This window comes from Bactrocera tryoni, chromosome 4 (genome assembly GCF_016617805.1).
Source record: "Bactrocera tryoni isolate S06 chromosome 4, CSIRO_BtryS06_freeze2, whole genome shotgun sequence".
Taxonomy (NCBI): Eukaryota; Metazoa; Arthropoda; class Insecta; order Diptera; family Tephritidae; genus Bactrocera; species Bactrocera tryoni.
In genome coordinates, this window is record NC_052502.1 from 25,058,412 (window position 1) to 25,083,035 (window position 24,624).

A 24,624-nucleotide genomic window follows, 5' to 3' on the forward strand; every position below is an offset into this window, starting at 1 on the left:
TGCGTCACTGTCACTTGAAATCTGGCTTAAGTATACAAACTGTGCCTCGGAAATTTCCTCACTCATTTTCACTTGGTTCCAATTAGAATGCCATTACATTCACTGGGCAGGAAAGCTGCGATTGCGCAGCACTTCAACTGACTTGTCTGTCTGCGGCGAAAATGTGAAATTAATTTTATGCTTTGCTCTTAACGCCAACGGATGACTTACGATGATAGCGAGGCAGCTCATCTGCTGCTTTGTCATTAAGCGTTTGCTTAGCAATAAGTAAATTCGTTGTGAGCTAATTTGGAGTATTCACTCGTATGGCACTTTCGCTCGAAATTGAATTGGCATTACACTAAGCGACATAAATTTGATTATTAGTTTAAATACATATGTGCTAAGAAACTAAACTTTTGCACAAGTAATATTGTTTTCTCATGGGACACTTCAACGTGGTATTTTGATTTCTATGGTCCGGTCACAAAAACCGAGAATTCGATCCTGCAAGTTAAAAGTTAGTACTTACGGATGATTTTCAAACAATATTCGGCAAATTCTAAGCGCCTTAGATACATAGTGAACTTAACCCAACAAAGATTTCAAAAAATGTCGAATGATAACGGTACCACGTCTCTTTTTCTTTGGCGCATAAACTGCCCAAGACCGATCGGCTGCTTCCAAGCTGTTCCTAAGTACCTTAGGTCTTTTGCGTACTAAAAAATTTCTTTCGGGTAGTGTGTATAGTGGACGGAAAAATAAGAATTTTAGGAATTTATTAATATGGTGGAAGTCATCACTGTACAATTAACCCTTAAGTTCAGAATCTTAGTAAGGAAAAAACGGGGCAATGCAAAGCATGCGTAGCAGACGTTAACAAATTACTTTTGCGAATGCAACGCCTATAAGGCGTAGTGGCTGGAAGATCCACGGCTACCAATGTTCCCATCAAAACGAAATTTGGAAATCTTAGAATTTTTAAAAATTCAGGTAGTTGTTCAACAGTGCTTATATGGGACCCTTTTGGGAGCACAATGTGTGTAATAATGTCTCTTTTGCGATCAAACTTATTATGACTTCCTCTTTCAATCTCCCAACCAAATCATAACGTGCAAAATTTAAAAAATATTTGGAAAGTTTTTCCGATCTCTGAAAAACAAAAATAATAACTACTATACAGTTTTTTTGAGAATTGCTGATTCTCTTCTCTTATGTTATCATATAAGGGGTAGTCAAAAAAGTTTTTTCGTATTTTATCAATAGATGTGTAGTCGTATATCTCCAGTGCTACCAATCACATTGTGTCATACCGTATAGTGTTGGTAAGGTGAGATTTTAAAAAATATTAAATTCGGGGAAGTTGAAAAAAAGTTACAGCTGTTCAAAAATGAGTGAAAATTATAAAGAAATTCGCATTATTTTGAAATTTTTGTATAAAAAAGGGAAGAATGACACGCAAGCCACGAATGAAATTTGTGAAGTTTACGGAGACGATGCTGTATCAGTTCATACGGCACAACAATGGTTCGTTCGCTTTCGTTCTGAAAATTTCGAAATTTCGATATATACTGATGAAAGTTTTACACTGATGGAATAATGTCTCCAAAATGGTACATAAATGTTTATTTATTTATTATTATAAATATAAAAAGAATAATTTGAAGTTTAACTAGAAATACGAAAACACTTTTTCGACTACCAATATATGTATAGTCTCGATAACTAACGCATACAAAACAGTAATACAAAATTTGAAGCATTAAACTTCAATTTTGTTGACCAGTGTCCATATTGCGCACGCAAAAATTTTTGCTTATTCACTATGTACCGTAAAGGTAACTAATTCACTGCTTTTTATTAACAATTTTGTTGATTTTTATACGCTTTGTTTTTGTTAATGTACTTGTGTGTATATTTCTATGACTTTTTACTTTTGTAACTCACTTCATCTATGTAATGATGGCAACTTTCAAGATTTGCAGTGCGCCCTCCTTTCACCGAAATAAGTTAAAGGAAAAACAGCAAAAAATTTAATTTTATAGCACCTGCAGATAATTTAACGAGGGTCTATTTCAGGTTTTTTACTCCTGTACAAAATCCAAAATTTTCCTGCAAATATTAGTTGAACCAGTCAGTTAGAGCATCTTCTTAGAACTACTCAAGAAACTAGTTTCTTTCTGAACTGTCAACATGGATCGATCAGGTTAGGCTTTTCGATCTCGGAGACAGTCAGGTAGCTCAATGGATTTTACTTTTGTTGGAATCTAGTACTACAATAAATTACATTTGGTTAGATGATTTATCTATCGAATGAATGCCAAAACTCTGGCGGAGTTTCTCTACACCGAATTCGCGTTCCTTTATATGGCCACTGTAGTAAGTGAGACAAGGACCTACTCGACTCAGTATTTGTCCCGTCCATCGAACTCCTGGACGGCGATGATGTCAGCCTTTATTCTTACGAGGACATAAAACAGGTGGGTGGCATAAAACAGGGATGGGCAATCACTTGGAATATCCGGTTCTTAATACCAGCCGGATATTCCAAGTGATTGCCCATAAATCGTAATTCTTAATACGTTTGCACTGGTCGTCATCGAAAGGAGGGTCTCTCATCCGAGGCTGTTTTCTTCTTTTTATTGGAGGTGTTTTTTACGTGGCGGGTCCCAAATCCAGCGCAAAACCCTGCGGAAGGGTGTTTCGTCTTCTCACTTTAGCTCGACTTCGAATGAATGTTTTTTGGCTACCCAGAGTATACTTGGCAAAGACCGGAAGTCGTGAACTGGGCTTTGAGCCGCTATATAAAAGAATTGTTTCTAATTTCTACTGAATGGCGCTCAGAGAGCTTTCCTCACTCCAGTGAATTTACACTTGGCCCATCCTCCAAAGAACGCAGCCACTAAAACATACTAGCCCAACCACTTTTAATATGGCATTTATTTTACATTACTATAAGCCATAACATCTTCATTCAATTCGCGGTGATAATACGAGGATAACCAATCTTGGGATATTAAAATTATAAGATTTGTAAATCTTTCGTATTTCTATAGAAAATTGCTGATTATCCTTACAAAACGAGTTTCACTTTTTTCTTATAGATATAGGAAGTAAGTTACTTTGATAGCACAATCCTAAATAATATCGATCGCTTAAACATTAAGTTCGAATAATCAAAATCAAATACAAGATACGACGTAATGGTAACCTGGATATGCATACTTTTACGCCATCAGGCAAGATTGTACACTTATGTGGGATATCTATGATTTAATGAGCGCTTACTTAAATGGTTGACGACATGTGGATATTATGGGTGAATTTTAACAGAAAATATATATTTGGCGTATGAAATATCGACAAAGTGCATTCGGCTCATTACAAGCCTGCAAAGGTTAGGATGATTCACAAAAGCTGTACGAGCAAGTAGAGAGTGGGAAGAGGACTCTCCCTCTTTTTCTGGGCAGCAATTTAGTCGTCCAACAATATACAGCGAAACACCGATCAGTTTCAAGGGTGAAAATATTTAGGATAAAACCATTTCCTGTCATTAACAACTTCACTACATATATGTAACCCTTACCAAAAAGTGGATTTATACCATTGAAATATATATTAAGTTTGCAAAGTCAGAAGGCAAAATATTGTGGCCCTATAAACTCTATATATAAATGATCAGCAAGATGGTTCAATCTGTATAAACCCGAGAGGCTAGGCTTTTGTCTAACGATCATGAGTTTTTCACTGATTATTTTCTCCCTACAGTTGCTTTTCTCTCGGAACTTTCGACATCGGGCCACAATGAAATATAGCTTTGAATGACAGCTTTGACGACAGCTCGCTTAACGCTATTTCGTGTTTTTTTTGTTGTAGAATAGTTATTTTAGTAATATACTAGAGAAGCGGCACTCATTTCGATTTATGCATACGAGATCAAATCGCTATAGGTGCAGGAGTGTATAGCTGCGCCAACACACCCAAGCATCCTATCAGCAACATCAGCAATTGGTGCGTAAACCCACGCCAACGCTGACGTTGATGGGCGCCAACGGAAGCGGAAATCGCAGCAGTTACTCGGAAATAAGCGATCGGCTGAGCATAGCGGAGAGTGTTGGCGGCAGCAGCGGCAGTTGCATGTCTGGCAGCTTCACTAATATGACTGGCAATGCGTTGGATGCGAAACAGAAACTGCGCTTGCAACAACAATTACAGCAGCAGCAACAGCTGGTGCAACAACAACAGCAGCAGCTGCAGCAACAGCACCTGCAGGCGCAGCGGCAACACTCACAGCCCGCAATGGGTCAGTTGGCGCACCTACATCAACAACAACAACAAATGCAGCAACAACAGCAACACATGCAGCAGCAACAACAACTGCAATTACAGCAAATGCAACAGCAGCCGCAGCCACAGCAACAACAACAACAACTGCAATTACAACAAATGCAACAACAACAACGCAGTTCCGGCGACATATCGCACTTGCAACACATTTCAACAGCAGCAACAGGTCACACTGCAACAACAACAACAATGAATGGCAGTGTCAGCGCTGGAGAAACCGGCGAGCAGGTTTGTAACTAGATTTCACACCTATTAATACACTCGCACACACATACACACATACACATGTATTTCATATATCTAACCAAACATCGGCGAACTCAAATTTCGCCTCATTCGCACTCTGTGGAGTCGCGGTGCGCTGTTTGCAAATAAATCTTGGGTGTGTCAGTGTCACTAAACAACTGCAACAACAACTGCAAACAACTAAACAATCGCTTGCATTTGGTACAGCAACAGCATCGAGCGTAGATTGCTGTGTCTGTCAGTCGGTCGCTGGGGCGCTGGGTCGAGTTTGCTTTCAACTATTTTATTCCACTTCATTGGCTTACATTTATAGCTTTTGCTTAGTCATTCAGTTTTCCGCGAACTGCTAATACCTTTTGCATTTACTTTTCTTCCTTCTCTTCTCTTCTCTTTTTCTATCGCAGCAGTCGAAGCCATCAGCAGCGCTTGCAACAACTACAACAGCTGCACCAGCTACAATAGCAGCAACAACAACAGCCACACCAGCGATGTCTGTGATGACGTCGTATGAGAATCTTTTGCGTCCCATCGCCTTCAAGCCAATCCCCTTCGAGCCGGACTACAGCTTACAGCACGGTCGTTATGTTGCCGGCGATGTGACTGCAGCGACAACAACAGCAGCGGCGGCGACGACGACAAATGTGGCGACGGCAGTTGTGGGCGATCGTTATGGCTCTACGCCATCTCTGGCAGCGGCTCAGGGTTCGAACAATATGCGTTTTGGCAGTAAGTAATTAATGATCGGGCAAACTATTGATTGGTGATGGGTTCGGTTCGTTAGGTGCGCTTATGTTTGCGCCTACTTCGTTGTGTTTGATTTGCAACGGCGTGTGATTGTCTATGATTGCATTTGGTTTTGTCCCAATTATTGTGGGTACAATCCCAAAGTTTTGTGCATTTATTTGACCATTTCTCGGTATGAAACAATTAGATGCTGCAGTTCATCTGTAGATTGTCCGTTGCCAGTATCATGGTAACAACTTTACTCAATTTTTTCTTGATAATCATGCTTGCTATGCTTCAAATATGTTGGTTGCAAAACCGCATCTAATCCTAATTCATACAATTTTGTCACCGTTTTCACTGATTTATAATACGGTTAACTGATGTGCATGTTGAATTGCACGTTTCCCAATCATTTTTTCATGTAATCCACTCGGATAAGCATGGAATGGACTACGAAATGAGTTTATGGTGGCATTTTTCAGCCATTATCACATATTGAGACAAAAGACAATACATATATAAACGAGATGTCCAAGTGGTTCCTTTGATCTCATTAACGTATCAGGTATTTCCGTCATTTAACGATCATCAAACATCAATCTATGGAATTTGTTGATGACCTGTAAGGAATTGAGCAATTCCCTTAAGGGGATACATGGGTTTCTTTGGATGAAAAACAACCTTTTTTCAACGATTTTTTTCTCATATAAAATATGAAATATTTTATTAGAATTTTCTATTGTTACAAATACGAGTACACTATTAACAAAGAAATTCTGAAATTTTGGAAAAAAAAAATTTTAAATTCGGCCATTGCGATGCCTTTATTAATTAGTTGTAATTAAAAAATTATCCTTCGTCCAATTCTTTAAGAATTGTATCTCAAAGACTAAATTTAATGAAGATGAATGAAGTACTAGTTCTCGAGAAATCTCTCCAACCGACTTCAAAAACACAGTTTAAAAAAAAAAGAGTTTAAAGACGGCGCACTCAACCTAGCTAGCCTCGAACTCCTTAACATCTTGTTAGTGATTGACTTTTATAAAAGCTTGATTTGGAAAGCTATCTTGGCAAAACTATCTTGGCTAATTTTTTATACCCCGAATGGGGTATATAAAGTTTTCCACGAGGTTTGTGACATCTAAAAGGAAACGTCAGAAACCCTATAAAGGGTTATATAATAGATCAACGTGACGAGCTGAATCGATTTAGCCTTGTTCGTATGTCTGTATATAACGAAGCGGTCTTTTAGTTTATGAGATATCCATCTGAAATCTTGCACCCGTATTTTTCTCACTAAGATGCTGCTCATTTGCCGAAACAGACGGTATGGGATCGCAATAGCATAAAGCTGCCATATGAACTGAACGATCGTAATCAAGAGTTTGTATGAAAAACTATTTCATTTAATGACCTATTTTCAAGAAATTTTGGAAAGATTTTAGATTGGATCGCTGATCAATCAAACTAGAGTTCTTGTGTGGAAAAATTCTTTGTGAAGAGTTTTCAACCTTAGGTACAATCCCCCCATAATTCCGGCCGTTTTAGATTCGCGCAAACGACGCATGACACTCAAATAGTATTCCTTATTGACAATTTTGCTGGTCGATAATCGAAGAAAACTGTCAACAAAACTTGGATTTTTGACCTGTTTTGACGTGGTTTTTCGGCCACGATATTCGGCCATTTGATGGTATGTTTCCTGGTCAGACCCATAGATCCAAGACTCATCTTCAGTAATAATACGTTTCATGATATCTTGAAAGTCGGAAAGAATTATTTCACAGACGTCAAAGAGACGCTGTTTTTCGAAAATTTAATGATTTCGGAACTAATTATGCTTTCACTTTTATTAACCCCAAATGATCTTTTAAACTGGTTTTCACCGATTCTTCCGATATTCCAACGATGCCAGGACTGACTGTTAATCGTCGGTTTTCAAGCAGCAATACCTTTATTTTATTGACTTGTTGATCATCAGTTAATGTTGACGGCCGTGCTGAACGTGGTGCGTCGTCAAGGCGTTTTACTCACTCTTTAAATAATTTCTACTAGTCAAAAACACTTGCTCGCAACAAACAATTATCACCAAATGCCTTTTCAACATGCTGGACGTTTCGACACCAGAAATATGATTCCGCACAAAAAATTTAATGGAACTTCTTTCTTGAATAATCTCACTCTTCGTATAAATGGCTAAATGTGCTTTATGTACTTGAGAAAGCCAATCGTATCCCAAACACTAATGATTATTTTGATTTGACATTTGCTATAGATATCACTGACAATCATACCAACCTAGGAAAAAAAAATTCTACGAATGGGTTTTCGCGCAAATTTTATATTACAAAGTCTTACTATTTTTTGCCCACAATAGTATATCTCAATATGATTTCAAAAATATTCTAACCTATAAAATTTCGAGTTATTTACCGACGTAAATCGAATTTGTGTCTCTATTTAACTAAAATCGCTTGCGATCAGTGAAGTGAATTAAACTTCGGGTCTTCCTGAAGTCTTCCTCATATATGTATATTCGGCTATCTTCGTTTATATATACAACATTGGACCTAGCATATTGATTTGGAAAATGTGCGGGGTGTATAAGGAAGCATTTTTAATTACTACCAGCAATGTTTCGAAACTCTATAACCGACACAAAAATTCAGCTAAAGCGCCACACATTTCGAAACAATTATTGCAATACTTTATTAATGATTACATGCTTACATGTAAACTTACAATTAAACTTAAGCTTAGACTTATAGCTTGTTATTTATGTGGCAGCGATTTTAAAAGCTTTGTCTTCTTCTTTCACTTCGCTACTTTGCAGGCACGTCTGATTTGCGGCATGGCAGCGCCGGCGGTGGCAGCGGTGCTGGTGTCGGTGCTGGCGGTGGTGTGCTCGGAGGAGGCATGGCCGTTGGCGCTTATTCAAGCAATAATTATTGCAACAGTCTCATGGCGCGCCGTCGTGGTTCCAGATCGTTGAAAATCAACGATAGCATGGAATCGATTCGGCATACACCGGATTCGGACGCGAATAGTCAAAGTAGCACAATGTAAGCCAAGGAAATTAAATTGAAATAGAAATCGCTAAAGCGCAAAAGCTTTTATATGCACTTAACTCATTTTAATGGCATTCACAGCAAATCTGCGACGGAGCCTTGCAACAACGCCAACAACAACAGCAATGGTGCCAGCAAAACGCTATGCTCGGCGGCACAAGCAACTGTTTCATTGGCGTGGGCAGCACAGCCCGGCAGTGGCAGTGGCAACTCGAGTGGCAGCACCGGCAGTAGCAGTGGCGAAGTATCTGCTGAAAACGAACAATTGCGATATGACGCCTTCACCGTCCGACTCGGGCATATCAGACTTGGAAGCGGCGCTTAAGGATCGCGATTCGGGACCTCCTACACGCCAAACCATTGGGCACAACAGGAAAGTAATATTCCGAGTACAAAGGTTTCAATTTACACACACGCATATACACCGTTTGGCGCAATTGATGCTAACTAAGGTGTTTTCTTTCAATATTTTGTGTGTTTTAGGACAAAGAACTTCTGGGAGCATGGACAAAAGCGTCTGAAGACGTTCTATGAGGCTCAGCAACGTGAATATTTATTGAAAATGAAGAAAATGGAGCAAATGCTGGCCATGCAACAATTCCAGTTCAAACAGCACAAGCTGCGGCATACCGACCAATCGAATAAGCTGCGGGAGCAGGTGGCCGATTTGAAGAATGAAAATGAGATTTTGAGGTGAGTAATGGGATAATTTTTATTGAAAATATGTTAGAGATGTGGGATATTTAGACGAGTAGTAGTTAGATGCCTGGTAGTTTGTTAAGCTATTTATAACCTGAACAAGGTATACGAGTATTAAGTTTGCCACGAAGTTAATATATACATACATATATAAAAATGATCAGCAAGATGAGCTGAGTCGATTTAGCTATGTCCGTCTATCCGTCTGTTTGTCTTTACGTATGTGAACTAGTCCCTCAGTTTTTGAGATAACGATTTGTATGTTGCACTCGTCCTTCATTCTCACCAATAAGCTGTAAGAAACGCTGATGTCTTACAAACAGAATAATATGAATCAAGTTCTCGTTTTTGGTTGACGAGATATCTTCAAGACATTTGGTGTAGTTTGTTGTTTATGGCATCGGTGCATCCTGCAAAGAAACTGTTGTGAAATTATACTGACCGATCAAAGCCAAGTTCTTTAAGGAATATTTAATAAGGGGTGATCCGTTTCGAGGTTCCCTACTTAAAAAAAAAACACAGAAACTTCAAATTTAATGGGGAATGTCTATTATCATTCCAAAGAAAATTCTTTGGCATTTATTTTCTGAAGATTATCTCTTTCAAATGTTGGCCGTGGCTACGTCTCAGATAGTCCATCCGTTGAGTCCAATTTTCGATGACTCGAACTAGTAACTGACGCATGATACTTTGCTCGAAGTCCTGAATCGAAGCAGGGTTGTTCGCACAGACTTTAGCCTTTACATATCCGCACAGAAAAAATTCTAACGGTGTGATCACACGGTCGATGTGGCCTAATGTGGCTCAAAACGTGAAATTATCTGCTCACCGAAGCGTTCTCTCAATAAATCATTGTCAGCTGCGCGTTGTGGGAAGTGACACCGTATTGTTGAAGCCAAATATCGAGGTTGCACAAGCTATATTTTTTGTAAGCTTTCAATTTAAGATCTCGACGTAAAATGCGCCAAGTCGTTCCGTACGTCAGCCCGAGCTGCTGCGAACGGCGCCGGATCGGCTCTCCACGGTCTTCATTAAAGCACTCAGCTACAGCTACTATATTTTCTTCACTGCGTGCTGGACGTGATCTATTTGATCAAATATCATCCAATAATGATAGCTGGGTCTCAAGAAGGGTGATGGTGATGTTCGTTCCGAAAATTTCGACATCAGTTCCTAGACTAAAATAAGGCTTTTGAAAACATAAGTCATTAAAATTTATATTCGGTCTTATTATTTATTTAAAGAGAAAACGTCTCCAAACCTGTGCTCTTTTTTTCTTTTTGTTTGCGAATATTGTCGTTAACGAGTTATGAGACAGATCAAAAAGCAATTTTTTATTTTACTTAATGTTGCGAACATTCGCTTTTTCAAAAATCGCGATTATTAGTGAGTTTTAATAAAGGCTCAAGATCTAGGACTGTCTGACGAGATATTTCCGACTCTCTTACCTTTACGTATTTGATTTCTTTATTTCGTTCTCCTATTCGGCCCATTAGTTCCACTTATTGTTTGTTGCGTCTCCAATAACGTTTTCTAAATCTCGAAAATAATTCAATCTAGAATGCTGATTTGACTTCAGGTTTTGAATAGAATCAAGATCTTGTTAGTGTTAAATCTACGAGAGCTTAAGAATGGTGGCTTACCACTCTTGTTGTCGAGAACTCGTTGCAGATTTGAAGGTAATTTCCTAATACCTCTGTCATAAAACCCTCGTTCATATTGGCATAAAGCGGGTAGTCGATTTTTACAAGCTTCTCTTAAGGCGAATTTTACATCAGCCAAATTATTTGACTTAGGCAGGAACAGGTTGCAATCACTTAATGTCAGATCAAAACTCTGAAATGCAAGAACATTCCAAACAAACTCTATATAACTCATACACTGATCGACGAACACGGCATAATATTTGTTAGAAAAGCGAAAATCATTATGTTCAGAATATTGGAGTTGGGGTAATACCGACCCGATATTATCCATTAACCATTACCATTAAGGTACCTCATATACAATCACCAATCATATGAAGTAAAGTCTGGCGGATATTCTAAAATCCTGGTAAAAAGGGCTAGGTCAAGTTTTCGCTCAAATTTATCCATTTTTGGCACAAAGATATACTGTCTTGATTTCGTTGAGACAACTCAATATGGGCTGATATATCCAACATAAAGTCACGTGGAAGTCCGAAAATCTTTGTAGTTATTAGGTATTTGGGGGCTCAGGGAAGTACTATTATACCATTATAAGAGAAGGACTATCACTTAATTTCAGTTATGTATATCACACATTGACCGACATTTTCGATCAGAAGTCAACTATAGGTAACGGGGTCTAAATATTCGGTACCTAGGGGCTTGAACAGTTTTGATTGGATTTAAACAATTTTAAATTGTGATATATGGGAAGTAGGCGTGGTTGTTGTCCAATTTCGCCCATTTTTCTATTGTGGCATAGGAATATAAAATAATTCTACGTACCAAATTTTGTCAAAATCGTTCAGTCGGGTCCCGAGATATGGGACTTCAATAAAAAGTGGGCAGTGCCACGCCCATCGTCCAATTTTTACCTTGGCTTCTATAAAGCCTTGTCATACCATCTCGGCGGCAAATTTTTACCTTTCATTTTGTTATCGATTTATCACGATTTTAGTACTTTTGAACATACCGTTATGTGGGGAGTGAGCGGGATTTTCATTCGATTTCATCCATTTTCACACTGTCGGTAGAAGTTCTTATAAGATTTATACCCAGCAAATTTGGTTGTAGTGCTTAGTTATGTCACTTGATGTGTTTTCGGATAATGGCAATTTTGCACGAACGGACGGACAGACAGACAGATTTCGGATTGCAACTTTTCTCTTCATCCTGATCATTTATATATATATATAACCGTGTATCTATCTCGTTTGGTTTATATTCTACTCTGTTGCTGAAAACCTTTTAAGAAATCCACACTTACATCGGTGTACACCAATATTTTCTCTTTTTGCAGAAGCACCAATGGCAGCTTGAAGAATTCCGAGCGTAATCTCAAGGACAGCGTCGCTTATATTGAAGAGCAATTGCGAGAATCGGAGAACACCATCGCCGGCATAAAAGCGCAGTTAGAGGAGAGCGAATGGAAAGTTTGCGAGCGCAATGGCGAGCTGGCGCTGCTCAAATCGCAGCTCAAGGAAGCAAATGTGAGTAAATTTTGCGCTAAAATAAGCTTTGAAAATAAAATATTTTCTCTTACGATAATTAAACTAATAATATCTATTAATCCTTATTAAAAATTCCCACTTTTCCAACGACCAGGTCGAAATCACGCTGAAGGAACACGCCATCGTGCATCTGCGACACGAGAACACCAACGCGGAAACGCAAATCTACGAAAGTCTGCAGGAGAACCAGAAAATGACGAAACAACAGAAGCAAGTCGAACAGCAGCAGGCGCGCACCGACAAGCAAGCCGAAAGCGAACTGAAGCAGCTGAACAAGATCATCATACTCAAGGATCAGGTGATACTGGCGCTCACCAATGAATTGGCCAAGCTGCGCAAAGAGCTCTCCGACCTGGCGATCTTCCAAGAGTACGGCGAGGAGCCCTCCGGACGCTTCATACGCCTCAAACAGCAATTGGACAACCTCACAGACATTTGCAATCGCACGCGCCGCCAAGCGCACAAGCCGGAAATCACGGCGGTCAATGGCGCCAAGGAGAAGGTCATCGACGACACCAACCTGGAGTTGATAATGAATTGCCTGAAGATCGCGCCGCCACTCGACGACACCGACGAAAGCGAAAATGAACGCGAACGTGCACAAAGCAAGCAACGCGCCGAGAAGCGTTTGGCCAAAATGTCCGCTGACATACAGAACTTCGTCTACGGCGCACAAAACCTGCCCGACATAGCGATGAATCATCAGACGACGCATAAACCGCTCAAATACACACAGTCCAATCCGAACAAGCTGGAGGAGTCGACGCTGGACACGCTCATCGAAGAGTCAGCGAGCTACGCCGAGGAGATCGCCAAGCTTCGCAAACAGCTGGACGATGTGCGCGTCAATTTCGAGCTGGAGAAGCGCCAGTGGTGCGAGGAGCGCGAGAAGGTGCTGAACTACCAAAAACAACTGCAAGCGCACTACATCAACATGTATCAGAAGCTGCGCAGCCTGGAGGGTACCAATGAGGTTTAACCACGCCACCCAGCGCCGGGAAGGCAACAACGCTGCAGTCGCTTTTTTAGAAACACACACATTCAGTTCATTTGCTTATTTATATAGTAGAAGCCGTAGTTAATTTGTTAATTGCTCACATTGTATGCATATATAGTTTAATTATTATATTGTTATTGTAATTTTAAAAATGTCAACTAACATACCACACACATATATGTATATGTATGTATTTGAACATATTTAATGCAAAATATTTATTGAAAATGTTATATGCACTCAAAAGCAGAAAAATAACACAACTGCGAAAAGTACTATAAAATAATAATTTATAACTGTACTCCATATTTGTGCATATATTTTAAGCGCACACATATCAAATAAACGTTAATTTTCGTAAAAAACATTTTTTTTCATTCAAAATCACCGAAATCGCACGCTGAGCACGTTTTCATATGGTTGTTGTTGTTGTTGTGGCGGTCGCATCGCGCGCAGCGCTAAAATTCCTACTGAAATTCTCCTGGTGCACCAGGCGACCATAACCGTGCAGCAGGTCGCCCTGGCAAATTGCACTTTTAACTTCCGCTCCCGCAGCGGAAGTGCATGCTTTCAGGCGTTTCGCTGGCACAGGGCGACACAACTTTTGTATGAGTTTCACTAACAGCCGCTAGAGGGCGCAACATAAACTTGCTGTATATGTCACAGGTGTCGCTGTGCATCATTTTTGTTGGCTTCCGCACCGCTTTTAGGCGCACTAATACTAATGCAGCACGCACGCACAGCCGGCTGCAGCCAATTTGTGGCAAATTTGTACTGAAATTTGGCTGCTGCACCAGGCGACCATAAACATGCAGCAGGTCGCCCAGCCGAATTGCACTTTTACCTTCCGCTTCAGCAGCGGAAGTGCATGCTTTCAGGCGTTTATGTGCTACAGAGTGCCACGGAGTGCTTATTTCATAGAAATGTTGCCTTTGCATGCCGCTAATGGCAGTTTGGCAGCATTTGCATTAATTTCAACATTTTTTTGTTTTTTTTTTTTGAGATTTCGAATATTTCAAACAACACATTTTTATTGCTAAAATCTAAAAGTAGGTAAATACATATGTAAATATTAATATACGTAAGCTTGCACTAATAATAGAACATAATATGTTTGTTGCAATATAAATGACTTCAAGCGCTTTTTCATTATGTGGCTCAATATTTTGTTGTTTTTGTTGTTTTTAGTCAACGCTAACGCTCAGTCAGCAGCTGTGATGCATGAATTCACTCTGAATTGCTGTGAGTTGGTGTGGTTATACAAATCTTTGTGTTGAATTAAACATTTCATCGCATATAAATACATACATAATAGGCAATACATAAGTAAATCAATTTAACAACTTAAGCTGCATTAAAATTATATAATTATATGTTAAAATTAATTTTTAAGACAAAAAAAAGAAAATTAATCAGTGATTATGCATTTTATAAATTAATGACGAAACAGTTTCCTTAACTCGAGCGTCAGACAAATGGCTCAAATGTTATTACTTTTGTTTTTATTATTTTTGCTTTGCTCAAAAACCATTTTTCCGCGCAAACAAGGCCACTTTTTGTGTCTGCTGCTTTCTAGAACTAATTTGAGAGTGTCAAGCTAACTTTTTATGATGATTTTTGTATAACTTGAGCGCTCTGCTTTTGAACCCCGTTTGGCAGTCGTAGGGAAGACAAGTTGCTAATGCTAAGGCGTCTAAATACGGGTGGCCATTTGTAGTAAAAACGTTTTCTTTGCCGAAACGTCTTCGTGTATTCTGCTACATATACATATATATACTCGTCTGCTTTTTAGGCTTAGAACGACGCACTTGCAAACGCACACTTTGCTTTACACTTAATAACAACGCTTAAACTACGCTCTTCAAGCGAATTCCTCCACATAGGTCGCCGGAAAGATGCCCACGTGATTGCCCAGCGCGCCCAGCCACCAGCCGTCCTCCTGCTTGGCGTGCACTTCAATGATGTCGCCCGGCGTCAGCTCCAGCTCGTCATACAATTTCGGCGTATAACTGTACAAGGCTTTGCAACGACTCAGTATAACGGGCGCGTTGCCATTTAGGTCGCATTACCGTTCATATTGCTCTGTCCGTTATGTAAGCTCTGCCGCATTTTGTTAGATTGTAGGCGTCGTCGTCGCCGCACCGTTGACATGGCCGTGGCCGTGCCGTTCGCCAACATTGTGCTCTTCTCTATAATCGCTTTGTGTTCTTTGCGTGCCGAACTGTTTGTGGTGATTAGTCTGCTCGTCGTCTTCATCCTGTGGAGTTGAATTCATCGAAATCGGAGTCCTGTTGATTCGAACCGCCATCGGCTTGACCACGATCACTCATACGGATCATTGTCGATATACGCTGGTATTGTCTTTGTCTTATCAATGCTGGCAATGCAAAGCTGTGTCTTGTTGCTGAGCGTCTCAATGTTGCTCTTGCTGCGACTGAACTTGCGCACGAGTATATCCTTGCTGAGATCGGTGCAGCTGGCGTTGGATATGTTCGATGTTTGATTGACGCATTCGTATTCGTTTTCCTGCACCGATGCGCTGTCGTCTTGACTCATGCGATCGTTGTTCTTGAGCCAGAGCGGAACTTTGAGTACGCTCTGTTGTAAGCCGGTACGATCGCGTGTAACCTGTTGGCACGGAAATTAAATGATTATAATTAAGGTGATTTTATAGATATTAGAATGAGTAAATACCTGTATATGTTGTGCCAGTGGATGTGACGATCTCGGCTTGTGATCCAACTCGAGTAGTGCTGAGTGCAATTTGAAGCGTGCACCCTCCAAATAGGTCAGCATCGATCGTATCTGTAAAGATTGCAAGAGCATTGAAGTTAAGCAATATTTTAGGCACTCTTGCGATTTCCTTTAATTATTGGCGTATGAAATATTTTGAGATAAATGAAAAATCTTTTGTTGGAAAAAATATTGTCAATGAGAAATATTCCTTAGGGGGTGAGATCGTCAACCATTTGAGCTAATTTTTGGCATACCGTTAACTTATCGAATAGACCATGGACAGAAGTGACTATAAGGAGGCCTAAGGCAATTGAAATACCAGTATCTTCCAGAACGGAAGTCACACTGAAAAGATGTATGATATAGCTAACAATGGAGGAAAAGAACATAAAGATCACAATTCCCACGACAGCCGGTTCTACGCACCGGAATTGACCCGGGTTTTATCCGGCCAAGGGCTGTTTTTGCGGCGATCTAACCCTGTTTGGTTCGGTGAGTATTAATTTAACATAAAGATCAATATAAAAGTCGATAGCCAGGCGGTAATAAAGGCAATAATGACAATAATTTCACATCGCATTATGTCAAAGAATATCTGCTTATAAGCAGATATGCTGTAGACGACTGCCTGAAAGCGGCTGCATATATACTGGGTTCCAGGCCACAAAGGCGCTCCGGGGAAGGAATTAGCCTATGAGAATACCAAAAGTGTCGTCCGACTGACTACCCAGTCACTAAGAACGATATACATGAAATTTTCGAAAGAGCTGACAGACGAATCAAGACGTAAGCCTTCTGTTCACACGGTCTCGAAAGAATTGCAGAACAATTTACTGGCGAATCTGGTGGTCATAAGTAACGACGATACATGCAGAAAGTGCAGGCAAGTAAGCATGAGATAAACGCTGAAACCCCACCTCTGCTTTTGTCTGGCTTTATCTAAAACTTAACTCGCAGTTCAAAGGACTAGATGAAGTATCAAAATTAGCTTTCAAGCCATAGCTCCGCAAACGGATCCAAATTTAAATCCGCTCAAAGACTGCAAAATAGTAAACCGACTTATGAATTCCTTAATAGTTAATATTTGAGAGCGTCTAAAGTTTGCATTGCTAATTTGACTAACGAATTTGAGCCAAATTTATTGGAGCCCTCAAGGAAGGTAAGCCCTTATCAGTTCCAAGAGAAGACTTTTGAGCATTTTTGATAAAAGTAATATAAACAGAAAGCGAGCGTTAATCTATGCCAACTTACGTGATACAACTTGTCGGTGATATTTTGATTCTCTTGGTTGTTCAATGACTGGGAGAGTCCCTTTAGTCCATTACGCGAGCGACGCTCCCGCTCCAAATCCGCCTTGACCAACTGCAGCAGCTTGATAAGCGCATGCTTGCGTCGCTCCCGATTCATAGCCAATGTGGTGTGTTCACAATAGAAGTCCGGCAGCAATTGCTCGCTGGGACCCTCCGAATTACGACGTATATTCTTAACCACCTGCATATCTTTCAACACGTTGCAAGCGTCGACTTGCGGCTGCAGACGTTGCATCAAACCATCCAAAATCGGATTCATATTTGATGTGAGACGCGAATAATTCGCGATGAAGTTTTTCATGCTAACCAAACGTTGGTTTTCGATATTCTGCAGCAGTGAGGAGCCGCGCAGCACAGCCATCTCCCAATCGACGCGTGCGCGTTCAGCGCGTATGCAGAGCGTGTAGTATTCCACATCGGCACGCTTGACAGCCTCCTCGGCCTTCTTACGCTTGCTATCCAATTTGGCGCAATCTTTCTCAGCTGATCTGATTTCCTTTTCGGCAGCAAGCTTATTGGGACCTTGATGCAGCAGAGCGATGGATGGTGATTTCTGTATTCGTACATCGAGTAAGGCATCCTGTAGCTTCTCATTTTCGCGTGCAGCTGTGTGTGACGATTTCTTGGCTTTAGACTCGCTGACACGCCACTCGGCTAGTGTGCGTGCGGCCTTGTCCACGTTGCTCTCAACCTTTGGAGGTGAAAAAAGGGAGAGAGAGAGAGGTTAGTTAGTATGATGTTGGGAAGGAGAAAAATATTTCAATACTGTTACTCACCGACTTTCTGGTTTTGTGATGAGCATCGATTATATTCTTGAGTGGTTTGACAATTTCATCTGTGAGTGAAGCCGACAGCTGGCGATGGATGTCGCTGCGATTCTCCATTTCGGTAGCAACACCACGCCAAGCATCGGCTATGCTGCCGGGCAGTTCACGACATGCTTTGTTCAATTTGTTGGCCATTTTCGAGAGAGATTTCGAGTATAATGTCTCAGACTCAACTCTGTGAGAGCAAAGTTTGTATTATTTTTTTGTGTACGAACATAAAATATGAGTTGTTTACCTTTCTTGTAGTATCATTACCAGCTCCTTACCGAAGTCCCCACCTTGTTTTACGTAGCGTCGCAGTTCTTCGAAGCCATTTTGGCCCTGAAAATGTGATGGAAGCAACAACAAATTTAAATATTGTGAATGAAAAAAAAGTATATTCAAAAAATCACTTGGAAACCACAATTCAAAACCTGTGGCATAAGATTTAGGTCGTAAGCGCTATAAGTCCTTAAAAAAATCCACAAAACCACACAAATATTAACTAGCATTTCCTGTAAATCAAGCCTTTGAGTCTTACTAAAAGATTTTCCCGTTTGAAAAATCTCTACAAGACCTAGACCTCAGCACTCTACTTACCTCCAATAATTTCGTGACCGTTGGTGTCTCATCAGCTGGTCGTTGCGTAAACGATGATTCTAAATCCTCCTCATTTTCCGCATTACCACCGCCGCTTACATCTCCAGCCCCACTACCATCCACCAAATCATCAGTACTCACGCCGAAAGCGGACGTTGGACTGGTCACTGTGCTTGCCGTGGCGCCTTGTGACTGCTGCAGATTGATACTAACAACGCTGGTGTCGCTGTCGCGCAGCACCGGCATGCCCACCCGACTATCACCGCCACGCAGCAGTACACTACCATGCACGGACGGCGATTGACGACACTCGGAGTTGTTGAGACTGAGCTTAGAGGTGGCGACGCGTTGCAAATTCGCCTGCTTCTGCACCACTTCCTTCAGTTTGGTGCTCTCCTCGCCAATCCAGTGCTTAACGCCATGCCAACCCTTCTTAAGCTTCTCTTTATTATTATTGAAACTGATAAGACGCGAGTTTTTATTCTTCAAAAGCGTAATGCGACGTTCGCTGGGCTTTAGGTTGTCACGGTGTAGACAATATTCCAAATCGATATCATCATTGAACTCCTCGGATTCGTTAATTTGGCGCGTGATCTCGTTAAGTTCGTCGATGGAGACAAACAGATTTTGCGCATTCAAACTTTGACAACTCACCGACTTCAAATCGAACTCTTCAATGGTGCTGGCGTGACTCGTCAGGCTGTTCTTCGAGCCATGCTGATTGATCGAAGCGTTGCTGGAGAAGACAACGCTGCGACGCTTGCCATTCGTGTGGCGCATGTCCAAGGAATCGACGCTTTTGAAGTGCAGCTGTTGCGAGAGGTAGCCACAAACCTTTTGTTCTGCGCACATTGGTGTATTCGGATCACTTTTGCATTGTGGCGGTGACAATTCCACCGACGGCGATGAGTTTTCCTTATCGGCGTCATTGCCCTCATAATCGCTGGGCGCTAGGCTACACTTGCTGACACCGAAGAGCTCCGGTAAACGCGGTAAGTCACGACAGTTTTCGAGATCTGCTGTAGTCAAGCTCATATCCAAGGTCATGGATGGCGTCTTTTCGAGAAAGATCTTCATCTCCGCACGGTGTAGATTCTGCGCCGATTTCGAGTGTTGACGGCGACGCAGCTTGGGTGGTGGCGTCGGTATGCGGGGTTTAGGTGGCGATAACACCTTTTCGACGGCAGCCGCAGCCAGAGTGCGCTGTTCCACACTCCTGGCAGGCGATTCGACCGATATGGATGACACGTTTTGTGTGTTCATCTCTGGCACAGGAAATATAGGTAATTTCAATAGCAGACGCGCATTGAGATCAGCAAGTGGATCTGCAGGCACGGTTGTGTGCTTTGGTGTGCCAGCCGATGCCAGTTCGTAGCGCTCCTCCTCCTCAACTCCAGCCGGCTCAGCTGGCTCATCCACGACTGGCGGCGTGCTCAAAGCATCAGCATACACCTCCGTCTCGCTGCCGGACGATGGCATTTGCGGCGACGAATGTATGTTGATCGTACGCACCATGGTGCTGGTCGCCGCTATGCCACCACCAATCTGCCGCAAACGCTCCTCACTTACATCAAAGCGATCCGCATCCAGTGTCGTTGTCGATATCAGCACTGGTGCACCGATTTCCAGGCGATGATCATCTGAATGCGCACCGGTCATATCGTAACTGCCTGAGGCGACTTTCTGTGGCGAACTGCCTTTGCGGCCGGCATGATGTCGCCGTGTAATGCGATGGCTGAGCGTCGAGTAACGCTTCGTTAGTTTGTTGAGCAGACTGCTCGTTGGTAGTAAGCCGCTCACATTGTTGTTACTGCCGCCATTGTTATTCTCATTGTTGATGTTGTTGTTGTTATTGCTATTTTCCGCATTTACTTTGAATTTTTGCGTGCGTAAACGATTCATTTTGCTCAACTCTTAACTAAGTACGCTGCTGCTGCTGCTCCTAATACACATTAATACCCGTGCGCGGATTAAAATGTCCACTTTGGCCGTGTTGTTGTCGCCGAGAGGGGTGCGCTCATTAACCTTAGGAATTGACGTTTGTTATAAAAAATTGTTTTCATTTTTCAAAATTTGTTTTTGTTATTTTTAGTGTGAACAATGTGCAGAAAGTTTGGAGCGGAAGGCAAAGTACTATTTGTAGACTGTGCTGCCGTTGAAACTCTGATTTTGGTGTTTACGAAAGTACTTAGTCAAAATTAATTACTTAAGTCAGTTAAATAAAAACTGTAAGTTAGTAATTGATAACAACAAAATGCTGATAACTCAAATTTCAACTTTTAAGCCATGCCGTTATTGATGTAACTAAAGAAATCCCAGCAATTAATTCTTGATTTTTAAGATATGAGATATTATATTTTCGTAACGTTTGAGAAAATAACTTTTGTTAAACATTAACTTCCTTAAACTTTTTGTTCTTGATCCTCGAATGTTTTGGTACTCGAAAGGTAAAGCCATAAATACATACACTACTGGGTAAAATCACTGTCCATAACCTAGAAACATAAGCCAAATGTATTGCAGATCTTTGTTTTATTCGATATTATTCACGCCTATAACCTCTGCTAGATGGTACTATGCCTTGATAAGACACTTTTTATACTATGAACAGGGTATATTAAGGGTATATGAAGTTTGTAACATCCAGAAATAAACGTTGGAGACCTTATAAAGTATATATGGTATGTATATAACTGTTCAGCGTATTGAGCTGAGCCGATGTAACCCTGTTCGTCTGTTTCTCCGACTGTCTGTCCATCATATAACTTGATTGAGAACCTGATCTGAAATTTTGCACGCGTCCTTTTCTCTCCAAGAAGCAGCTCATTTGTCATATCCACTATTGGTTATAGCTGGCATACAAACAGAAGATCAAAACCAAGCTCTTGTAAGGAATTTTGTGTATTTGTGAAGAATATTATAGTTTCGAACGGAAGTTCACACCTGGGGCTTTCAGGAAAGCCCTCAACCTCCCCTCTATCCCCACCAGGGGCTTGGCGATAAGGTTCACAAAAAAATGTTCCAATTTGCGTTAGCGCTCTGCTGTGTGCCTTCGCTTCTAAGTCGTGGGTATTTAAATGCATATAGTATATATATATATTTGTTTTTGTCTAAAAAATAATATTTCATCAACACACGAAACTTTGTTTCACCCAAATATTCAAAAAATTAAAATTTCCGTCATCTACAGTATAATATAATATATAATATATATAATATATATCACGAACCAATTTGCTATACAAAATTGCTTATAGCTTTCCAAAAGCTGCTTATATACCCAACGGTACTTCAATGCTACAAATAACACGTAAAACCGATAATGGTTTTTATAACAGCGTCACAATTTCCTATAATTTCTAAAAATTGTATGATGATATAAAATGGAAAATGTCTGCTTATTCCTGTAAACATTCCGGTAATAATTTTTTTATTAGTGCGAGACACTTCTGTAGCTAATGAAAGCGCACTCTCACGAATAAAAATCGCAGATATCTAAGTGAATATTTACGTACTATTGTGAAAAATTTAGCGCAGTGTGTCCAGTTGGATGCAGTTTAAAAGATAGGATAGTCTTTTTGTGTTTCGGACGTAGGAAGGTAAGTTTAAAACAAATTTAGTGAAAGGAAAAATTGCGTACCAATTAAAAATAAAAATACGTTTTGATATTTTCATTTTTGAGATTATGTCCAAAAAGTGTTTGATACAAAAATTGTATAACTTTTCATTATCTACAACTTTGTGTCGCTTTCGTTTACAATGTGTTTCAGCCTACTATACATATATTACTTTCACTTTTTACAATTTTCCAATACCTTTGGACAAGTCTAGTAATCTCTTGAAGTCTTATACCACCAATCATGTTTTCGCTGACAAGAATCTTAATAACAAAGTTATTCAAATCTACGATATCGTTTTGGATAACTATAAAATGAGTAATGCAAAGGAAACATATTGAACATATTTAAGGATTTAGAATTAAGATGTTCGAAAGCTCTGTACGAAGCGAATACCGCTAACAATCAAGAGTTTTATCGAATATTAAACCGAGTTTTATTACCAAAATGGATTTTTCTTTAAAATGCTACAAAATATTGAGCGCAATAATAATCAAACTATACAATTCTTTAAGAACAGCAATCATATCAGCATTAGTGTTAATGGAAACTTCAAAAAATCTGCATGCTTATTAGAACCAACAGCCAAGCAACATGCAATCTTTGGATTTTTTTATTTTCAGCAAAGACATACCTCGAATTCTTCGTTGGAGCCCACAAATGCTGACGCTTTTCACTTTGAGCGAAAAGAAATTCTTAGCATTTCGCGCTTCAAAAATCTAAGCCGAATTCACTTTGTTGGAAACCTTATCGGAAATATGCAAATAATTCCAATTCTTTCACCTTCCCTTCAACTGCCGTGACACACTTCTGTAGCACATACGAAAATGTTTGTGTATGTGTGTGTGTCACATGCACAATGGTGACTGCTCTCAATCACCTTCGACCCAGCGCATTCCTCAGTCAACACCCAACTGACCGCCGCTGCCGTTGCCCCCAAACACTTGCTGGGCAAATCGCTCTAAAAACTTTAACTAAAATCGTTTATGTTGTTGTTGCAGCTGCTGTTGTTGTTTGTAGCTTGTGCAGGTGATTGAAGAAGAACAGACAACAGGTGAATACTTCAATTGTCAACAAGAAGCCAACTGTCAGCAGTGAGAAATTCAAATTTGTTGCATTGTTGTTAGTAGCGATTGTTGTTGATGTTGTTGTGATTCTTGCTGTTGTAGCGTTTGCACCGTTTTGGTGGCATTTCAACCTTTTCTGTTGACTGCGGTAATGCATTAGGTCAGTTCTTTGTGGACACAGCGAACATGACAACAACAACGAACAGTTTGTTTTTGTTTTTTAATCTTTTTATGTTTATGTTTTCTATTTTATTTACTTTATTTAAGGCCACTTGCTTTGTCCAAAGATACCGTTATATATAGTGTGCAGTAAGTCCACTTCACTGGTTGCTGTTGGTCAACACTTTTTATTGCCTGCTTTTTCTATTAGTTTTGCGGTCAAATAAAAAAAACAACGAATTAACATTTTTTATTGTTTTTGTTGTCTTCTTATACCCTGTACAGGGTATATCAAGTTTGGGCCGAAATTTGTTTGAAAATATTCGGGAATCTACAAAATATAGCTATAAATGCTCAGCGTGACGAGCTGAGTTGATTTCGCAATTTCTGCCCGTCTATCTTGTCCCTAAGTTTTGGAGATAACGATCTGAAATTTTGCACACGCCCTTTTCTACTGAAGAAGCTGCTTATTTGTTGGAACCGCCGATATCGAATCACTATAACATATATGTAGTTGCCATACAAAGTGATCGATCAAAATCAAGTTCTTGTACTGGAGTTAACGTTTTTTCTTGTGTTTTTTCTATTATTTTTATTTTTGCTTTGCATTATAGTAATGACATTTGTCCATCAACAAGTTGTAGGTATAGGCGCTGAAATGTCAAGAGGCGCAGAATACAGGTATGTAGCCAGTTGCTTGGTTGATTGAAGATTCGTCGTTTTATTGCTTTTGTTTTGTTTTGTGGTTTATTTGATTTTTGTTTTTGTGCCGTTTTCTGCACCATTTGCTTACCGGTATTTAACCTGGAAAATGTTCACCCTTTTTCAACCATTTTCTCTCACTGGTTGGTCTAGGCTTAAGTTGCTTGGAAAAAAGCGGTTAGGGCTCAACCATAAGTATGCACGTTTGTGTGAGGATGTGTGCGTGTACATAAATCTTCTTTCACTTTATTGCCATCAGCACAAGGTAACGCACCCATTGGTCAGGCTTATCTGGTGCATTTAAGTGACATACACTAAATCACTACCATTAATCCATTAATTTAATTTGTGGAAACCTTATAAATT

The 24,624-nt window shown here is 40.2% G+C and overlaps 2 protein-coding genes and 1 pseudogene across 3 annotated transcripts in view; 1 reads left to right on the plus strand and 2 right to left on the minus strand.

Annotated features, from left to right (window-relative positions):
• Window positions 1-13,602, plus strand: part of LOC120773533 — a 14,718-nt gene extending 1,116 nt beyond the window's left edge. The window contains 8 exon segments of the mRNA XM_040102489.1: window positions 3,965-4,554; window positions 4,977-5,298; window positions 8,132-8,360; window positions 8,448-8,606; window positions 8,608-8,763; window positions 8,850-9,059; window positions 12,054-12,243; window positions 12,359-13,602. Coding sequence (XP_039958423.1) covers window positions 3,965-4,554; window positions 4,977-5,298; window positions 8,132-8,360; window positions 8,448-8,606; window positions 8,608-8,763; window positions 8,850-9,059; window positions 12,054-12,243; window positions 12,359-13,243 — 2,741 coding nt within the window. The 3' untranslated portion in view covers window positions 13,244-13,602.
• LOC120773963 (SH3 and F-BAR domain-containing protein DDB_G0274695-like) overlaps window positions 1-24,624 on the minus strand; it is a 165,217-nt gene that overhangs the window by 34,556 nt on the left and 106,037 nt on the right. The window lies entirely within an intron of this gene.
• LOC120773962 overlaps window positions 14,273-24,624 on the minus strand; it is a 35,621-nt pseudogene continuing 25,269 nt past the window's right edge.